The 19,118-nt window shown below is 40.5% G+C and overlaps 1 protein-coding gene across 17 annotated transcripts in view; it reads left to right on the top strand.

The window, feature by feature from the left end:
* Window positions 1-701: 701 nt before the first annotated feature.
* The window catches only part of GTF2H2 (general transcription factor IIH subunit 2), a 39,188-nt gene continuing 20,771 nt past the window's right edge, over window positions 702-19,118 (top strand). For 2 of the 17 annotated variants that reach the window (XR_010117059.1, XM_063623192.1), the window contains exons 1-9: window positions 759-787; window positions 1,624-1,744; window positions 6,246-6,332; window positions 7,265-7,342; window positions 7,722-7,758; window positions 8,100-8,186; window positions 8,861-8,911; window positions 9,289-9,343; window positions 13,903-14,008. Coding sequence is in view for 13 of the 17 variants with exons in the window: in XM_063623192.1 (XP_063479262.1) it covers window positions 6,277-6,332; window positions 7,265-7,342; window positions 7,722-7,758; window positions 8,100-8,186; window positions 8,861-8,911; window positions 9,289-9,343; window positions 13,903-14,008 (470 nt within the window). In the remaining 4 variants the exon portion in view is untranslated. The other 15 variants (XR_010117057.1, XM_063623191.1, XM_063623190.1 and 12 more) reach the window with 14 other exon arrangements.

Below are 19,118 nucleotides of genomic sequence, written 5' to 3'. Positions count from 1 at the left end.
TACAGGCGCTTGCCAGCACACCCAGCTAATGTTCTTGTATTTTTAGTAGAGACGGAATTCACTATGTTGGCCAGGCTGGTCTCGAACTCCTGCCCTCCGGTGATCCACCCCCGCTCGGCTTCCCAAATCACCATGCCGGGGATTACAGGCGTGAACCATCGCACCCGGCCTGGCCACCCTGTTTTAAACTGCAAACTTTTCCCCTTCAATGCTTAGTTTTTCTCCACAGCACTATCACCATTTCATATAGTACTCCCCTTGGAGAAGGACAACTCCACGAGGGCAAGGATTTTTGCCGGTTTTTCATTGCTATTTCCTCAGTGCTTAGACATGCATCAGGTTCAAAGTAGATGCTCAATGCTTGCTGAATGAACAGCAAGAGCAACGGAGGAATCCTGAAATACACAGCAAGAAGCAAGGATAACTCTGGCCTTACTTCTGTGGCCAGAGTCCTTCACCCCAACCTTTTAGAAGTAGAAAAACAAGATCGAGCTCCTCATAACCCAGGTCGATGGCTGCAGAGCCTTCGACCTTCCGAAAGCGAATGGCGATCACTTTTTCCGGTTTTCTGCGAATTCCAGCTGGAAGACCGTCCCTTTCCGCGCCCCAACTCAGCGGCGGGCATGCCCTGCACCCGAGCGCCCCGCTCCGGCAGCTGCAGCCTGCAGCATCCGGAACGTTTCGGCGTGGCCGCAGGACGCGGCGGAATGACTTCCGGGGCGCCCCTGAAGCGGCGGGGAGGAGTGTCGGGCGGAGTTTCCGGCTGAGAGTCTTTCTAGCGGGGCCGGTGAGTCCGCGTGTGGAAGTCTGTGAGGTGCAGAGGTGGGGCAGGCCGTCTGGCTAGCTAGGCGGCTGGGAGGGTTTTCGTGGCGGGGAACGGAGGCTGAATTGTCCTGCCTGGGCTCATAGGGAAGGAGGATGTGAAGGCAGAGGAAGGTAACTTTCGTCTGGGGAGCCGCAGAGTAGGGAGGGAAGCTGCAGGCCGTCCCTCCCTAAGTAAAAGCTCGACTTTTAGAAATGATGGTTCAGGGTTCGAGTTTGTGACCCGCTTGAGAAAGTGACCAACCTCTTGAGCCTGAATCCCATACCTGAAAAACAAGGACAGTAATCACCCTTGCCAGTTTCACATAGCTTGGTAGGGTAAGGTGTGAAGAAAAGCTTCTTTTTTTCTTTTTTTGAGACGGAGTCTCGCTCTGTCACCCAGGCTGGAGTGCAGTGGCGCGATCTCGGCTCACTGCAAGCTCGGCCTCCCGGGTTCACGCCATTCTCCTGCCTCAGCCTCTCCGAGTAGCTGGGGCTACAGGCGCCCACCACCACGGCCGGCTAATTTTTTGTATTTTTAGTAGAGATGGGGTTTCACCGTGGTCTCGATCTCCTGACCTCGCGATCCGCCCGCCTCGGCCTCCCAAAGTGCTGGGATTACAAGCGTGAGCCACCGCGCCCGGCCAAAGAAAAGCTTCTTAAATTGGGATGTTTGGTGCTCTCATTTGTTACATGAGCTCAGATAGCATTCCGAGCTCATGTAACGGGAATCACACCAGTAGGCTTATGCTGAGGAATGTGGATTGTTTGGGGTTGGATTCCAGGAAACAGATCACTTACATTTTTTTTTTTTTCTTCGAGACGAAGTCTCGCCCTATCGCCAGGCTGGAGTGCAGCGGCGCGATCTCGGCTCACTGCAACTTCCGCCTCCCGGGTTCAAGCGATTCTCCTTCCTCAGCCTCCCGAGTAGCTGGAACTACAGGCACGTGCCACCACGCCCAGCTAATTTTTGTATTTTCAGTAGAGACGGGGTTTCACCATGTTGGCCAGGATGGTCTTGATTTCTTGACCTCGTGATCCTCCTGCCTCGGCCTCCCACAGTGCTGGGATTACAGGTGTGAGCCACCCGCCAGGCCTCACAGATATTTTTAAGAAGAAAATGGACTGTTGGGAAGTGTTAGGCCATTGGAGATCTTTACAAAGTCCATCTTCAGGATGCATGAATCCTTTAAACAGCATGCATGTTTACAATCAGACTTCCCATTGAACGTCTGCAGTTTTAGGGACCTTAATACCTCCTGTCCAGTCTCTGATTTCCCATTGCAGGCAGCTCTAATTAAGAAGTCCTTTTAGCCGGGCATGGTGACTCATGGCCTGTAATCCCAACACTTTGGAGGGCCGAGGTGGGCGGACCAGCTGTGGTCAGGAATTCGAGACCAGGCCTGGTCAACAGGCTGGTGAAATCCCGTCTCTACTAAAAATAAAAAAGTTAGCTGTGGTGGCGTGCGCCTTAATCTCAGCTATTCGGGAGACAGAAGAGGCAGTAGAATCGCTTGAACCCTGGAGGCAGAGGTTGCAGTGAGCTGAGATTGTGTCACTGCACTCCAAGCTTGGGCGACAGAGCAAGACTCTTGTCTCAAAAAAAAAGGAAAAAAAAGAATTCCTTTGATATGATCATCCAGAAGTCTCTCAGTTGCTATTTATTTTTATATTTATAATATTTATTATATATTTATAATTATTTTATTTATTTTGAGATAGGGTCTCACTCTGTCACCCAGTCTGGGGTGCAGTAGTGAACATGACTCACTGTAGCCTTGACTCTCCTGGGCTCAAGCCATCCTCCCACTTTTGCTTCCCAAGTAGCTGGGACTCAAGTACTTGCCACCTCGCCCAGCTAATTTTTTGATGTTTTGTAGAGACAAGGTTATTGCCCAGGCTGATCTGAGCTCCTGAACGCAAGCGATCCTTTTGCTTTGGCCTCCCAAAGTGCTGGGCTTACAGGTTTGAGCCACTGTGCCCTGCCAACAATTTGAGTTTAAAAAATGTTGAGAACGTTATGTGAGTTTTTCATTTTTGAAGTTCACAATACGTAACAGAAAACAGGGAGGAGCAAAATGTTCAGTTTAGGCTGGGTGCGGTGACTCATGCCTGTAATCCCAGCACTTTGGGAGGCTGAGGTGAGTGGATCACCCGAGGTCAGGAGTTCGAGACCAGCCTGGCCACCATGGCAAAACCCCATTTCTACCAAAAACACAAAAATGAGCCAGGTGTGGTGGTGGGCTCTTGTAATCTCAGCTACTCGGGAGGCTGAGGCAGGAGGATCACTTGAACTCGGAGGCGGAGGTTGCAGTGAGCCGAGGTTGTGCCATTGCACTCCAGCCTGGGTGGTAAGTGAAACTCCGTCTTAAAACAAAAAACAAAGAAACAAAAATGTTCCGTTTACAGGCAGATCACTTGAGGTCAGGAGTTCGAGATCAGCCTGGCAAGTCAGGCAAAACCCTGGCTCTACAAAAATACAAAACATGGCGAAACCCTGACTGTACTAAAAATACAAAAATTAGCTGTGTGTGGTGGCACGCGCCTGCAGTCCCAGCTCCTCTGGAGGCTGAAACAGGAGAATCACTTGAACCCAGGAGGTGGAGGTTGCAGTAGCCACAAGGTAGTGGAGTTGGGAGGGAGATTGCATTGGGGAGGATGGAGGTGTGATGAGGACATTTATTTATGAATGAATGACAGAGTCTCGCTCTCTCACCCAGGCTGGAGTGCAGTGGCACGACCTTGGCTCACTGCAGTGTCTACCTCACAGGTTTAAGCGATTCTTCTGCCTCAGCCTCCCAAGTAGCTGGGATTACAGGTGTGCACCACCACGTCCTGCTAATTTTTGTATTTCCAGTAGAGATGGGGTTTCACTATGTTGGCCAGCCTGGTGTTGAACTCCTGACCTGAAATGATCTGCTGGCCTCGGCCTCCCAAAATGCTGGGCATGAGCCACCGTGCCCGTTTCTCTCTCTCTCTCTCTCTCTCTCTTTCTTTCCTTTCTTTTCTTTCTTTTTTGAGGCAGGGTCTCATTCTGTTGCCCAGGCTGAAGTGCAGTGACATGATCTCGGCTCACTGCAGCCTCCATGCCTCCTGGGTTCAAGCAATCCTCCTGTCTCAGCCTCCCCAGTAGCTGTGATTACAGGCGCCCGCCCCCACCAACCTCCTAGCTAATTTTCAAACTCCTGACCTCAAGTGATCACCTGCCTTAGTCTCCCAAAGTGCTGGAATTACAGGTGTGAGCCGTCATACCCAGCCTGGCTTTTTTTTTTTTTTGAGACAGAGTCTTGCTCTGTCACCCAGGCTGGAGTGAAGTGGCACAACCTTGGCTCACTGCAACTTCTGACCTCCAGGTTCAAGCAGTTCTCCTGCCTCAGCCTCCCTAGTAGCTGGGATTACAGGCACCTGCCACCATGCCCAACTAATTTATGTATTTTTAGTAGAGACAGGTGTTGCTGTGTTGGCCTGGCTGGTCTCGAACTCCTGACCTCAGGTGATCCGCACCTTGTCCTCTCAAAGTGCGGAGATTACAGGGATGGAGCCACCACACCTGGCCCTGGCCTGTGTTTGTTTGTTTTGTTTTGTTTTCAACTTTTATTTTCAGGGAGTACGTGTGCATATTCGTTACATGGATAAATTGTTTGAAATTGCTTGTTGTTGAGGTTTGGTATACAAATGATCCTGTCACCCTGGTAGTAAACATAGTACCTGATAGGCAGTTTTTCAGCCCTCACTCTCTCCCATCCTTCCCCCTCTAGTAGTCTCCAATGTCTGTTGTTCTCATCGTTATGTCCACGTGTACTCAGTGTTTAGTTCCCACTCGTAAATGAGAACATGCCGTATTTGGTTTTCTTTCTTTCTTTTTTTTGGAGACAGAGTCTCGCTCTGTCACCCAGGCTGGAGTGCAGTGGCACGATCTCGGCTCACTGCAAGCTCCGCCTCCCGGGTTCTCCTGCCTCAGCCTCTCCGAGTAGCTGGGACTACAGGCGCCTGCCACCACGCCCGGCTAATTTTTTGTATTTTTAGTAGAGACAGGGTTTCACCGTGGTCTCGATCTCCTGACCTCGTGATCTGCCCACCTCGGCCTCCCAAAGTGCTGGGATTACAAGCTGAGCCACCGCGCCCGGCCCGTATTTGGTTTTCTGTTGCTGTTTTTTTTTTTTTTGGCCGGAGTGCAGTGGCACGATCTCGGCTCACTGCAATCTCTCTGCCTTCCAGGTTCAAGCGATTCTCCTGCCTCAGCCTCCTGAGTAGATGGGATTACAGGCGCTCGCCACCACACCTGGCTAATTTTTCTATTTTTAGTAGAGAGGGGGTTTCACCATGTTGGCCAGGCTGGTTTGGAACTCCTGACCTCAGGTGATCCACTTGCCTTGGCCTCCCAAGTGCTAGGATTACAGGTGTGAGCCAATGTGTTGGGCCTCTGTTCCTGTTAATTCGATGAGCATAATGGCCTCCAGCTGTATCCATGTTGCTGCAAAAGACAGGATTTCATTGTGGGTTTTTTTTGTTGTTTTTTTGGCTGCTAGTATTCCATGATATATTACATACCACATTATCCAGGCCACCATTTATGAGCATCTAAGTTGATTCGATGTCTTTGCTATTTTGGATAGTGCTGTGATTAACATGAGTGCACGTGTACTTTTGGTAGAATGATTTTATTTTCCTTTGGGTATATACCCAGTATTGGGATTGTTGGATTGACATACATGTGTCCAATAAATATATGAAAAAATGTTCAACAGCACTGATCATTAGAGAAATGCAAACCAAAACCACAATGTAAATCAAAACCACAAAACCATCTCACCACCAGTTAGAATGGATATTATTAAAAAGTCAAAAAAAAACAGATGTTGGCAAGGTTGTGGAGAAAAGGGAATGCTTATCCACTTTTGGTAGGAATGTAAATTAGTTCAGCCACTATAGAAAGCAGTTTGGAGATGTCTCAAAGAACTATGTTTAATTTTGTGTCCTTTTTTTTGAATTATGAGCTATAGCATTTACCCATTTGTAAATAATAAATGTGATTTAAAAATTTTTGATTATGAGAAAATTGAGACATACACAAAGAGAGATAGTACAATGAATCATATGTCACTCAGCTATAATAGTTCAACTACACCCATACTGACTCCTCACAGTTCTACAGTTTGTCATGTGACACATCTGTAAAGCATTTTTGTTCTTTTACAAATTGTAAAAAGATGCTTATTTTTTATTGGTACCAAGTTTGTATATAAATGTTCATATTATTTCTTGGAAATGAGAAACGGAGTTCTATGAAGATTTTTAAGACGATTATTGAGTAAAATACAAAGAATAAGATGACCTGGCATTCGATTTTTTTTACTTTATATATGTGTCTAATTTTCAAATTTAATTGGATGAATTTTATAACAAACATCTTTAGATAACTTACATTCTAATGGTTTTTACAGATTATTGAATAATAAATACAGTTTTGAAAAAATGGATGAAGAACCTGAAAGAACTAAGCGATGGGAAGGAGGCTATGAAAGAACATGGTAAGGAGAGCATTATTGCCCTTTTCTTTTAGACAATGTCTTTTTTTTCTTTACAACTTTATTAAAGTATATTTTACATATGTTAAAATTCACCCATTTCCAATGTACAATTCAGTGATGTTTTATTAATAATTTACTGAGCTGTGCAACCATTATCATAAACCAGTTTTAGAACATTGTAACCACTCCAGTAAGATCCTTCACATTCATTTACAATTAATTTAATTCTTAATTTAATTCCACCTGTAGGCAATCATTTGTCTACTTTTTGTCTCCAAATTTTAACCTTTTCTGGACATTTCACAAAAATGTGATCATATACAATCATGTGCCACATAATAATGTTTTGGTCAAAGACAGACTGCCTACATGACAGTGGTCCCATAATATTATAATACTGTATTTTTGCTGTACCTTTTCTGTGTATGTTTAGATATACAAATACTGACCATTGTGTTACAGTTGTCTAAGATATTCAGTATAGTAACATGCTGTACAGGTTTGTAACCTAGGCGTGGGGTAGGCTATACCATCTAGGTTTGTGTAAGTATACCCTGTGATATTCACACAGTAATGAAATTGCCTAACAATGCATTTCTCAGAATGTATCTCTGTCAGTAAGTGATGCATGACTGTAATAGTTGGTCTGTTGTGTCTGGCTTTCACTTATTTTCAAGCCTCATCCATGTTGCAGTGTGTATTAATACTTCATTCTTTTTTATTGCTGAATAGTATTCCCATCTATGGTTATGCCACATTATTGTTTATCCATTCACCGATCTATGGATATTTAGGTTCTTTGCAGTTTTTGGCTGTTAGGAAAATGCAGCCATGAACACTTACATGCAAATCTTTGTGTGGATATATATTTTCATTTCATTTGGGCTAGTAATCATTTTAGCTTGTCTTTTCAAACAAATAATGACTTACAGGGAGATTCTTAAAGAAGATGAATCTGGATCACTTAAAGCTACAATAGAAGACATTCTATTCAAGGCAAAGAGAAAAAGGTATGTAACCTTCCTACGTATGTTAAAAAGGTAAAATATATTCATTTTAAGCCTTTATATCTATAAACAATCCTCAGTACTTCATTTTAGCTGTGTTTCAGGCAAACTGAGCTATTGCCTTCTGACTATGGGGAAAGAACTAGCCACCTACCCTTGCCTCAGCAGGAAATGGTCTTTAGAGACTATCTACAATACCTATAATTATGTGTATTGTATTCCATAAGTTAATTATTTACTCCACTAAAAATGCATGTTATGATATTCTTAGTCAGAATTAGAAAAAAAGAAAAACAAAGCAGGTCAATTGGAAAGTTGTATTTTTTTTGTGGGGGGGAATAGTATATGGAATTCCATTAAAATGTTTGTATAATTTTAACAGAGTATTTGAGCACCATGGACAAGTTCGACTTGGAATGGTATGTCATTATTTTTTCTTTTACTAGTACAGAACTAGTTTAGGTTAGAGAAATATTCTGTCTTGCTAGAAAAAACAATAGCAAAACAACAAAGTTTTTAAAAGAATACGTTAAAAATATGTGTATAGAATATGTAATTATTAAATGCCATTTTTACTAGTCAAAATGGCACTTGAGGCTGGGCACAGTGGCTCGTGTCTATAATCCCAGCACTTTGGGAGGCCAAGGCGGGAGGATTGCTTGAGCCCAGGAATTTGAGACCAGCCTGGGCAACAGAACGAGACCCAATTTCTATAAAACAAAACAAGTACTTGAAATTGGCTCTTTGTTTTTTCTGGTAGATGCGCCACCTTTATGTGGTAGTAGATGGATCAAGAACAATGGAAGACCAAGATTTAAAGCCTAATAGATTGACGTGTACTTTAAAGGTAAAATTTAAATTTATACTAAATCATTTAAATTTGTACCAAAATCACTTAAACTTTTACTAAAAAAGTGGGGAAGAACACTGGATTCTAAAGGATATTTTTAAAGAATGCAATATTTTTTATTTTTTGCCTTGTATTTTTAGTTAATGCTAATGTCAGCTAAGTAGAAGTACTGCCAGGTCATTTAGGGAAATTTTAAACCAACATAACCTAATTATTTGTGTTTTTAATTTCTATCCTCCCACCCCACATCAGGATCTTGGTTTGTCAGTTATCCCTTTTCTTTATTGAATCTTCATTCTCCTTTGCCTTACTTAAATCTGTCTCCTCAGATTACAAATATGTTCATATTACTAATTTATCAAAACCTATTCTTAATTCTGCTCGTTCTCCCATCTCTCTTCATTGGATCTTTTCCTCGTTGAAATTTTTTCTGATACATCCAAATGGTTCCATCTTTTAAAACCTAGCTCAAACCTATCTCATCATCCACCATTTCATATTAAGGTTTTTACTGTTTAATATTTTTATTACTTAACATTTTTTGAAAATCTGTAAGTTTAACAGTCATGAGAAGTGACGCTTGATAAACAGGTTTCACAAACATCAGTTGGACATGTTCTTTATGATTGTTATTTTGCCTTTATCTAGTATGTCTTTTTTTGTTTAAACAGTTGTTGGAATACTTTGTAGAGGAATATTTTGATCAAAATCCTATTAGTCAGGTACGTATATAAGTGATAGAATTCAGAATTAGATTCCTATTTTGCTTCTAAGTGTAATTTATTTTTAAAAATTGGACATGTATTTTGTGAATTACCCAAATTGTTTAACCAGTTTCCAGTATACTTAAAAATGAAAAGCGTAATAACTCTAAAAGTTAAACAATGTACAGTGAACTCTTAGCTAAATTTATTTGCCAAAAACACCATGAGAAAAAGTTTCTCACCTGTTGCTTCTTTCTTTTGTAATTACTAGTTTATTTTAGCTATATAAATTATTTTTTTTCTGCCCCAATATCATCTATAGGAATAGTTATATATATTCTTAATGGGAGGAAATAACTTGTTATATTAATAATAATTTTTGTTTTTATTTCAAGATTGGAATAATTGTAACCAAGAGTAAAAGAGCTGAAAAATTGACTGAACTCTCAGGTATGCATAAAATTACCTTTACATGACTCAAGGACTTTGCTTTATTTACCCAACCTCGTAGCCCTGTTTATATGGTTGCTTAATAAGTAACGTGAAGGGTGGTTCCTCTGTCTTCTCTAGGTGAAACAATTTAATAACATCTCCCCCACCATTATATTCTTAGGGTACAAGGTATTCTAAATTGAGTTCTGCATAGTGGTAAATAATACTACATCAAATATAAATGTTTTTATTTAAAATCTATATGTGCTTATCCTGAAAAATTTTTTTTCTTTCCTTTTTTTTTGTTTTTTTTTTTTTTTTTTGGAGACGGAGTCTTGCTCTGTCACCAGGCTGGAGTGCAGTGGCACGATTTCGGCTCATTGCAAAGTCCGCCTCACGGGTTCAAGTGATTCCCTGCCTCAGCCTCCTGAGTAGCTGGAACTACAGGTGCCCACCACCACACCCTGCTAATTTTTTGTATTTTAGTAGATATGGGGTTTCACCACGTTGGCCAGTGTGGTCTCGATCTCTTGACTTTGTGATCAGCCCACCTCAGCCTCTCAAAGTGCTGGGATTACAGGCTTGAGCCACCACACCCGGCCTTATCCTGAAAATATTAAAATACAGTTATTGTAATCATTTATAAAATCCAGTTAATCTTAAAATTAAATTCTTGAAAAGTTAAGTATCTAATTTAAAAGGGAAAAAGTATAAAAATTAAACTGTAGCTATTGCTAATGAATCAATTTTTCTGCTCCCGTGACATACCTAACTGAATTTTAGTTTTAAAACGTAGTAATGGCATTTTTTATTTGCTTTGGTATATATGCTGTTACAAATTTGCATCACTGATTCTATTTTATTTTCTGTGAAATACACTCCCCCTTAAATCTGGTTTTCAACCTTTTATCCTTGCCAACACACATAAGGGAAATGACATAGTTTCTTCATTAGTAGTTTTTCATTAAATGCAGTGAGGAGTGAAATGTACATTGCCCTGGAGTGATCCAAGAAACTCAGTTGTGAGTAACCAAAAGAATGTCACATTAGCTTAAGTGCAGAAGGAAAATTTTTGGCTATGTTCAAAGGTGGGCCAATTCCATATATAGTTGCTGCGTATGTTGGGGTCCTGGCTTTGTCTGGCTTCATTCTCTGATAGATTTTCTGGAAGTTGAAAAGATGTCTCTTAATTGTCCCAGTCTACATTGTACCCCGTAGCCTATAGCTTCAGCACACCTCTAGGGAGAACTCTGATTGGCCTGACTTACGATCTACCCATCCATGAACAAAGTGGCCAGGGAATGAAGTATTTTGTTTGTATGCTTCGATTGCCTGCCGATGCCCAGAGCAGGATAGAAGTAGGGTCAGCACCATATGAACTAAGCAGGATTATTATATAGTGGAAGAAGGATGGTTCCTCCAAGGTAGGGATATAAGGTCAATATTTTCCTCTCACTGTACCCAACCCGAATTACCAGCAGTTTTCTAGTTCTTCTTCTTTTTTTTTTTTTTTTTAGTAGAGACAGGATTTGATCATGCTGGCCAGGCTGATCTCGAACTCCTGACCTCAGGTGATCCACCCACCTCAGCCTCCCAAAGTGCTGCGATTACAGGCGTCAGCCACCATGCCCGGCCCCAGCAGTTTTCTATGGATGTTAGTGAAGTCATATATAAAGATGAAAAATACTCTAGAGATTCTGACAGGCCTCTTGAAGCCGCCTTTTTTTTCCTCCAATCAGACCACTGCTGTAAACCACACTGACACTATTGTGGTATGCTTTTTTCCTATACCCATAACACAGTGGGAGATTAAAAATAATTTTGTAGGGTAGGAAGAGAAGTGGATAGAGAGCCGGGAGATCTAGGTTTGGGTGCTGCTGGTCCTGCAGTTAAGTAGGCATATGTCTTTGGGCAAGTCATTTCACTTGTTTAGATTAATTTTCTCACTTATGAAGTGAGGGATTTGGCCTGCTTAGCAAGGTACTTTTCATCTCTAAAATTTATTAATCTAAAATAATTGCAGTAAATATTAAATATTACAAATGGTTAATATTTTAAAACTTACTCAGATGAGTAAAAACTCAAGGGAGCTCCAAGTTGATGAATAGACAAAGAAGACATGATTCACACAGGAAAAAAAAAACCCAGAAATTAAATAAGGGAAACAAGTAATCAAAAAAAACTCCACCCAATTCCATAACATTTTATTTTATTTATTTATTTATTTTTTTTTTTATTTTTATTTTTTTTTTTTTTTGAGACGGAGTCTTGCTCTGTCACCCAGGCTGGAGTGCAGTGGCGCAATCTCGGCTCACTGCAAGCTCTGCCTCCCGGGTTCACGCCATTCTCCTGCCTCAGCCTCTCCGAGTAGCTGGGACTACAGGCGCCCACCACCACGCCCGGCTAATTTTTTTGTATTTTTAGTAGAGACGGGGTTTCACCGTGGTCTCGATCTCCTGACCTCGTGATCCACCCGCCTCAGCCTCCCAAAGTGCTGGGATTACAGGCGTGAGCCACCGCGCCCGGCTTTTATTTTTTAATATATTTAAAATGAGCAAAATTAAGTTTCAAAAGCAATATGTTGCTTGTGGAACCACAGAGAAACTGTTATTTATAGTGCTGATAGTCTTACAAATTAGTTCAGTATTTTTTAGAAAAGCATAAAAATTGTTCCTGAAATTATATTTAGGGAATGTTATGGAAGGAGAATGATCACTCTACAAAGATACTTTTTGTAACATTATGTATAATAGTGACAGATTAAACATTAAATGTTTAATAGTATACTTTGATGGATTATATTTTATGACAAAATCAATTTAATGATACTTAGGTTATTGATTGATATGAAGACAGTGCTGAAATGGAAAATGTTTATGGAATACTATATTTCATTGAAACTCAGATTCCATCAATTACAAGATATTTCTTAAGCCATTAATAAGGAAAAGTCCTAGTAGTTAAACTTTGACACAGTATCAAATGATATATGAGTTGGCTATACTAGCTTCTTGGTAATTTGATATGTCTGTCACTTTGGGGGCCGGGTGTGGTGGCTTACACCTGTACTCCCAGCACTTTGAGAGGCTGAGACGGGAGGATTGCTTGAATCCAGGAGTTCAGGACTAGCCTGGACAACTTGGCGAAACCCTGTCTCTACTAAAAATATACAAAAAAGTTTAGCCAAGTGTGGTGCTGGGCACTTGTAGTCCCAGCTACTTGGGAGGTTGAGGTGGGAGGATGGTTTTGAGCCTGGGAGGTGGAGGTTGCATTGAGCCGAGATTGCCCCATTGCACTCCAGCCTGGCAACAGATGTGTATATATATATTATATATATATATATATAATATATATATAATATATATATTATATATAATATATATAATATATATATAATATATATATTATATATAATATATATATAATATATATATATTATATATAATATATATATAATATATATATAAAATCTAAATATAAATAATATAAAAAAATTTTATATTAAAAAGAAAAAAAAGGATTTGGCAGCTTCTCCCCCCTTCATTTGAATTGGTTGGCATAAGATAGACAATCTTTTCAGATGCTATTTGGTAAGAGAAGGTAACAGCTTTGTCTATTTGTGGGAATATTCCTTTCTTAGGTCTTGTAAAGTTCTTGATTTCTTCCCTCAAGAAAAATACGGAATTGCATGCATTCTTCCATCAATATTTGATTCATTATAATAAATGTATGCCTCACTGCTGTGTTCCACACCTTTCTACATAAAAATATAGCCTTTTGTATTAACAACATTTCTAAAAACATTTTATTGTTTGTTTTTTGAGATGGAGTTTCGCTGTTGTTGCCCAGGCTGGAGTGCAGTGGTGCAATCTCAGCTTACTGCAACCTCCACCTTCCGGGTTCAAGTGATTCTTGTGCCTCAGCCTCCCTGGTGGCTGGGATTACAGGTGTGTGCCACCATACCCAGCTAATTTTTGCATTTTTAGTACAGATGGGATTTATACCATGTTGGCCAGGTACGTCTTGAACTCCTGACCTCAGGTTGTCTGCCCGCTGTGGCCTCCCAGAGTGCTGGGATTACAGGCGTGAGCCACCGCACCTGGCCTTAAAAACATTTTAAATGGCAGTTAAACTCACCATGAAGAGGACAATGTACATAATGTAACTGAAGCAACAATATATGAAGACCTATTTGTAGGTTCACATGAGCAGGCAAAGACTATGTTACAAGTGCTGCTGGCTACCAGTGATTATTAAACACATGCTGATTTCAGAGATGTTAAAATGTGAAAATGTATTGGTCTTAAAAATGATGAAATATGGAAATACTAAGAGTAAAAAAATGCACTCTAAGTTAGCATTATTTTAAAATATGTATGCTAGTCTATAAGGAGATTATTTGTATTCTGTTTTTCAGTATGAAGTGAGACTGTTTACAAAATATTGCAGATAAAATTCCAACAGAAATATAAATTGAAAGGATTCTGTTCTTTAACATCATAGATATGTAAATTTTGAGAGAAACATAAACTTTTTTATATATAGGATTTTATTTAAAGATCTTATTTCTATTTTAGGAAACCCAAGAAAGCATATAACGTCTTTGAAGAAAGCTGTGGATATGACCTGCCATGGAGAGCCATCTCTTTATAATTCCCTAAGCATGGCTATGCAAACTCTAAAGTTAGTATTATATATTATGTATAATTGAATTAGAAGTTTTTTAAACGAGTTAAGTTGAAGTGATGTGTTAATATGGGGCCCATAAACCCAGCTATAACAAAATCGTTAAGTACGAAAATTATGTAATGTCATTTATGATGTTTAGTGTGGTATTGGTTAGTAATTTTTATTTTATATTTTAGTAAGATATTGTTAAAGTTTTATAAAAATATAATTTAAAACTGTTGGCAGTGTCAATAGTACAAAAATATGTTGATGAAAAAATATTTTATTAAAATGAGATTTAATGTAGTATAATAATTATAAGTTGGTTGTACCTTTATTAACATTTATTAATTTATTTTGAAAGTAATGGCCAAAACCACAATTCCTTTTGCACCAACCTCATATATCTGTAAATTAATAGATATATCAAGTTCAGCTATATGGAATAGAGCTAAGACCCCAAAGGAAATACTTGGTATAGTTAAAGCTTATATATATATATATATTTTTTTTTTTTTTTTTTTAAATTTTTTTTTTTGTTGAGACAGAGTCTTGCTCTGTCACCCAGGCTGGAGTGCAGTGGCGTGATCTCAGCTCACTACAACCTCCACCTTCTGGGTTCAAGCGATTCTTGTGCTTCAGCCTCCCTAGTAGCTGGGATTACAGGTGTGTGCCACCATGCCCAGCCAATTTTTGTATTTTTGGTACAGATGGGGTTTCACCATGTTAGCCAGGCTGGTCTTGAACTCCTGGCCTCAAGCGATCTGCCCACCTCAGCCTCCCTAAAGCTTATATATTTTATCTCTGGATAATCTGACCTGCCTCAGACTTATACCTTTACATAATAGATATTTTTCTAGTTTTGAAGTGGATGAGAAGGAGGCAACACATGTAATAGAGGTAAGTACAGTAGCAGGGTCTACCAGTGAGAGCTGAGAAGATAACAATGAAAATATAAGCAGAAAAGCTATAACTAACTGATAAAATTGCTGCAGAAAGCATAAAAACGTCTATTTAGTATAGGTGAAAACTGGTCACCACAACTTAAAACTCTACAAGCTATCATTTTAATTAAATGGTATACAAGATTAATGTTCATGATTATTACGACTCTGAATTACTATGAGGTTAAATTACAGTAATCCCCCCTTATCTGCAGTTTCACTTTCCAGTTTTAGTTACTCTTGGTCTGAAAAATATAAAATTGAAAACTTCAGTAATAAAGAATTCATAAGATTTAAGTTGTGTGCCATTCTGGATAGCGTGATGAAATCCTACACCTTCCCTCTCTGTCCTGCCCAGGACGTGAATCATCCCTTGGTCCTGTAGATCCTCACAGTATATGCTGCCCACGCATGTAATGGCCTAAGTCATTAGATTAACTGTTGTTATTGACTGTCAAAACTATTGCAGTGTTTGTGTTATTTTACTTAATAATGACCCCAAAGTGCAGGAGTAGTGATGCCGGCACATTGTTATAATTGTTCTATTATTAGTTATTGTTGTTAATCTCTTATTGTGCCTAATTTATACAGTATTGATCATGGTGTGTATGTAAGGCACACCTCATTTTGTTGCACTTTTATTGCACTTTTCAGATAACTTTTTTTTTACAAACTGACAGTTTATGGCAACTGTGTTGAGCAAGTCTCTTGGTGCCATTTTTTTAACAGCATGTGCTCACTTCATGCTTCTATATCACACTTTGGTAGTTCTTGCAATATTTCAAGCTTTGTAAATTATTGTTATATCTGTTATGGTGATCTGTGCTCAGTGATCTTTGATGTTACTATTGTAATTATTTTAGGGCACCACAAACTGGGCCCATATAAGACAACAGACTTAATTGATAAGTGTTGTGTGTGTTCTGACTGCTCCACCAACTGGCTGTTTTCCAGTCTCTCTCCCTCTGTTCGGCACCCCCATCTCGTAAGACACAAAAATATTCTAATTACACCAATAATAACCCTCCAGTGGCCTCTGAGTGTTCAAGAGAAAGGAAGAGTTGCAAGTCTCACTTTAAATCAAAAGCTAGAAATGATTGAGCTTAGTGAGGAAGGCATGTCAAAATGCAAGACTGGCTGAAGGCTGGGTCTCTTGTGCTAAACACTTAGTCAAATTGTGAATGCAAAAGTAAAGTTCTTGAAGGAAATTAAAACTGCTGGGCTGGGTGTGATGGCTCTTAGCTGACTGCAACACTTTGGGAGGCTGAGATGGGAGGATCACCTGAGGCCATGAGTTTGAGACCAGCCCTGGTAACATAGCAAGACCCCCATCTCTACCAAAAAAAAAAAAAAAAATTAGCCAGGCACAGTGGCAAGCACCTATGGTCCCTAACTTCTCAGGAGGCTGAGGCAGGAGGATTGAGCCCAGTAGTTTGAGGCTGCAGTGAGCTATGATTGTGCTACTGTACTCCAGCTTGTATGATAGAGCAACATCCTGTCTCAAAAAAAGAAAAAAATAATGGAAATTCAAAGTGCTGCTTCAGTGGACACATGAATGATAAGAAAGTGAAACAGCTTTATTGCTGATACGGAGAAAGTTTTAATGGTCTAGATGGAAGATTAAAGTAGCCACAACAGTCCATTAAGTCAAATCCTAATCCAAAGCAAGGCTCTAATTTTCTTCAATTCTATGAAGGCTGAGAGCAGTGAGGAAGCTGCAGAAGAAAAGTTTGAAGCTAACAGAGCTGAGCTCATGAGGTTAATGAAAGAAGCCATCTCCAAAACATAAAAGTGCAAGAGGGGCTGGGCGCGGTGGCTCACGCCTGTAATCCCAGCACTTTGGGAGGCTGAGGTGGGTAGATCATGAGGTCAGGAGTTCAAGACCAGTCTGGCTAACATAGTGAAACCCTGTCTGTACTAAAAATACAAAAAATTAGCCAGGTGTGGTAGTGTGCACCTATAATCCCAGCTACTCGGGAGGCTGAGGCAGGAGAATCGCATGAACCCAGGAGGCGGATGTTGCAGTGAGCCGAGATTGCGCCATTGCACTTTAGCCCAGGCAACACTGTGAGACTCCATCTCAAAAAAAAATAAAGAATAAAAAAGTGCAAGAGGAAGCAGCAAGTGCTAATGTAGAAGCTGCAGCAAGTTATCCAGAAGATCTAGCTAAAATAATTGATGAAGGTGACTACACTAAATACCAAATTTTCTTTTTCTTTTTTGTTTTTGAGACAGGGTCTCGCTCTGTCACCCACGTTAGAGTGCAGTGGTGCAATCATGGATCACTGCAGCTTCAAACTCCCAGGCTCAAGCTATTCTCCCAGCCCCCCAAGTAGCAGGGACTACAGGCATGTGCCACCACACCCAGCTGATTTTTGTTGTTGTTGTTGTAGAGGTAGGGTTTCACCACATTACTCAGCTGGTCTTGAACTCCTGGGCTCAAGCAGTCCTCCTGCCTCCCAAAGTGCTGGGATTACAAGCGTGAGCCACTGCACCTGGCCTCATATTTTCAATGTAGATGAAACAGCCCTCTGTTGGAAGAAGATGCCATCTAGGATTTTCATAGCTAGAGGAAGTGAATGCCTGGTTTCAGAGCTTCATGGGCTAGGCTTCCTCTCGTTAGGGGCTAATATAGCTGGTGACTTGATGTTGGCACCAATGTTTGTTACCATTCTGAAAATCCTAGAGTGCTTATGAATTATGCTAAATCTATTCAGTCTGTGCTCTGCAAATGGAATAACAAAGCCCAAATAACAGCACATCTGTTTACAGCATGGGCTTACTGAATATTTTAAGCCCATTGTTGAGATATATCTCAGAAAAAAGACTTATTTCAAAATACTATTGCTCATTAACAATGCACCCAGTCACCCAAGAGCTCTAATTGAGATGTACAAGGAGATTAATGTTATTTTCATGTCTACGAACATAGCACTCATTCTGCAACCCTTGGATAAAGGAATACTTTGAACTTTCACATCTTGATTATTTAAGAAATACATATCATGCCGGGCGCGGTGGCTCACGCTTGTAATCCCAGCACTTTGGGAGGCCGAGGCGGGCGGATCACAAGGTCAGGAGATCGAGACCACGGTGAAACCCCGTCTCTACTAAAAAATACAAAAAAATTAGCCGGGCGTGGTGGCGGGCGCCTGTAGCCCCAGCTACTCGGAGAGGCTGAGGCAGGAGAATGGCGTGAACCCGGGACGCGGAGCTTGCAGTGAGCCGAGATTGCGCCACTGCACTCCAGCCTGGGCGAAAGAGCAAGACTCCGTCTCAAAAAAAAAAAAAAAAAAAAGAAATACATATCATAAGGCTGTGACTGCCATAGATGGATCTGAGCAAAGTACATTGAAAACCTTCTGGAAAGAATTCACCATTCTAAATGCCATTCATAGAAGGAGGTCAAAATATCTACACTGGCTGGGCATGGTGGCTCATGCCTGTAATCCCAGCACATTGGGAGGCCGAGGTGGGTGGATCACTTGAGGTCAGGAGTCCAAGACTAGTCTGGCCAACATGGTGAAACCCTGTCCTCACTAAAAATACAAAAATTATCTGGACATGGTTGCGCACACCTGTAATCCCAGCTACTGGGGAGGCTAAGGCAGGAGAATTGCTTGAACCCAGGAGGCGGAGGTTGCAGTGAGCCGAGATCGTGCCACTGCACGCCAGCCTGGGTGGCAGAGAAAGAATCAGTCTCAAAAAAAAAAAAAAAAAGAATATCCCATAAACTTAGTTGATAAAGCATCAGTGGGGTTTCAAAGGAATGACTCGCATTTTGAAAGAGGTACTACTATGAATAAAATGCTACCAAACAGCATTTGCATTCCTTTCATGAAAGGAAGAGTTGACCCATGTAGCAAACTACTTTGTCTTATTTTAAGAAATTGCCATAGCCACCTCACCCTTAAGAAAGCACCACACTGATCAGTCAGCAGCCATCAATATCAAGGCAAGACTCTCCATCAACAAAAAGATATTATTAACTGACAGCTCAGTTGATTTTTAGCAATACAGTATTTTTCATAAAGGTATGTACTTTTTTTTAGATATAATGCTGTTGCACACTTATTAGACTATAGTATAGTGCAAACACAACTTTTTATTTATTTATTTATTTATTTTTGAGACGGAGTCTTGCTCTGTCACCCAGGCTGGAGTGCAGAGGCACTATGTCG

This window comes from Symphalangus syndactylus, chromosome 18 (genome assembly GCF_028878055.3).
Source record: "Symphalangus syndactylus isolate Jambi chromosome 18, NHGRI_mSymSyn1-v2.1_pri, whole genome shotgun sequence".
Lineage (NCBI taxonomy): Eukaryota > Metazoa > Chordata > Mammalia > Primates > Hylobatidae > Symphalangus > Symphalangus syndactylus.
The sequence above is the reverse complement of the archived record's forward strand: the minus strand, read 5'-3'. Positions and strand labels throughout refer to the sequence as shown.